This window comes from Borostomias antarcticus (genome assembly GCF_949987555.1).
Source record: "Borostomias antarcticus genome assembly, chromosome: 33".
NCBI lineage: Eukaryota > Metazoa > Chordata > Actinopteri > Stomiiformes > Stomiidae > Borostomias > Borostomias antarcticus.
In genome coordinates, this window is record NC_140266.1 from 4,994,820 (window position 1) to 4,996,376 (window position 1,557).

The 1,557-nt window shown below is 48.0% G+C and overlaps 1 protein-coding gene across 1 annotated transcript in view; it reads left to right on the forward strand.

Moving 5' to 3' along the window:
* Nucleotides 1-1,353: 1,353 nt before the first annotated feature.
* mmel1 (membrane metallo-endopeptidase-like 1) overlaps nt 1,354-1,557 on the forward strand; it is a gene marked incomplete at both ends in the record, with an annotated part of 15,994 nt that continues 15,790 nt past the window's right edge. The window contains one exon of the mRNA XM_084460811.1: nt 1,354-1,510. Coding sequence (XP_084316937.1) covers nt 1,354-1,510 — 157 coding nt within the window. The remainder of the gene's footprint in view (nt 1,511-1,557) is intronic.

The window sequence follows — 1,557 nt, forward strand, 5'->3', positions numbered from 1 at the left end:
GTACATTTAGCCACTTGCAGTCTTAATGGGACAATGCTCTTACAGAAAGGCAAACCTGGTGACTCAATCACACACACACACACACACACACACACACACACACACACACACACACACACACACACACACACACACACACACACACACACACACACAGTTTTCCATCTGATAGTCAAATCAGCATTCAGACCATCACATCAGGTTACATGATCGCTCCTTTTCACCAAATGGCTGAAGTAGTTCCATAATAACATTGCATTATTGCTTCTTTTTTTAAGCTGCAACCTTGAGTAGGTTTTACCATTACAGAAGGGAGGGAGCAGCAGCTGAGCTGTAATGGGACTAAGACGTGTTAATGCCATGTTCTTATGTGTAGCATGTTGATTGCTATCGTGCTGTTGATATCGTAATTACTTTTTGCTGGATATTTCAATCAGAAGAGTGAAGTAAGACTTAAGACAATGAAGGACAGTGATGCTGGGTTGGGGTGAGTTCACTTTTATTTCATGTAGTCTTCTTTGATTTGACTTCAAAAGCATATCACTCAACATTTCAATTCATTTGGAACTGAAATTTCACAATCCAAATGGAAGAAATCAAAAACGAATGAACCCCAACCGCCGTGAGGGAGACGGTGGCCGGTCTGCCCGGTACCCTCGCGCACCCGCAGTAGCACCTCTGCCCCTCGAGCTCATCCATCACTGCTCATCCATCACTGCTCATCCATCACTGCTCATCCATCACTGCGGTGCCAGACGGGATTGTGCGCATGCGTATTCATCATCCACGGTTAATGAGCCACAGCAGCAAGAGCCTGATTTGCAGCGGCTTCTCCCGTCAGTCACGGTTCCTATGGAGGAACAGGTGCGCCGCCTGAATAGAATGCAAAGCGATGCTGCTTCTGAATGCATGAGTGATTCTGTTCTGTTCCCCTCCAAATGCTCATTTGCGATACTGTCTTTTGAAATGAGAAAACCATGATGAATAGGAAATAGTGCTCTGGAATATATGGCAGGGCCTCTGTATAGCCTCATTTCAAAAGGGCCCGACCTCATCCGCACAGTGACAGCGTGTAGTCTGCTGATGCTCTAAGCACGGCCATGCTCGATAGGCTCGCCTAGCCTAGGCTACTCTCCACGGTCAGGTGGTGGTGGTTGTGATCTTTACGCTACACACTGAAAGGCATCTCGATGTCAGGTCCAGTTGATCGACTGGATTCTGTCTGTATACAAAAACACGAATAGTTTGTCCACAAAGGGATAGCCTACTCTAGTAACCTCACGTTCCTCTACTCTGTAGGTCATACCCTGGTCCGGTCTCTCTCTGTTCCAGACGCCGCGCGGAGAGACGAGGATGGGAAAATCCGAAAGCCAAATGGACATCATGGAAAAATCTACCAAACCAGGAAAGCGCCGTTGGACCGTTGCGGAGATCGGACTGTCAGTTCTGTTGCTGCTGGTCAGTTGCGCCCTGGCCGGGGTGATAGTCCTCTACACATCGGCCCTGAAAGGTAGGAGGCTCAACCCCACTTCGACCACGACCTCCTGTTATTCTCCT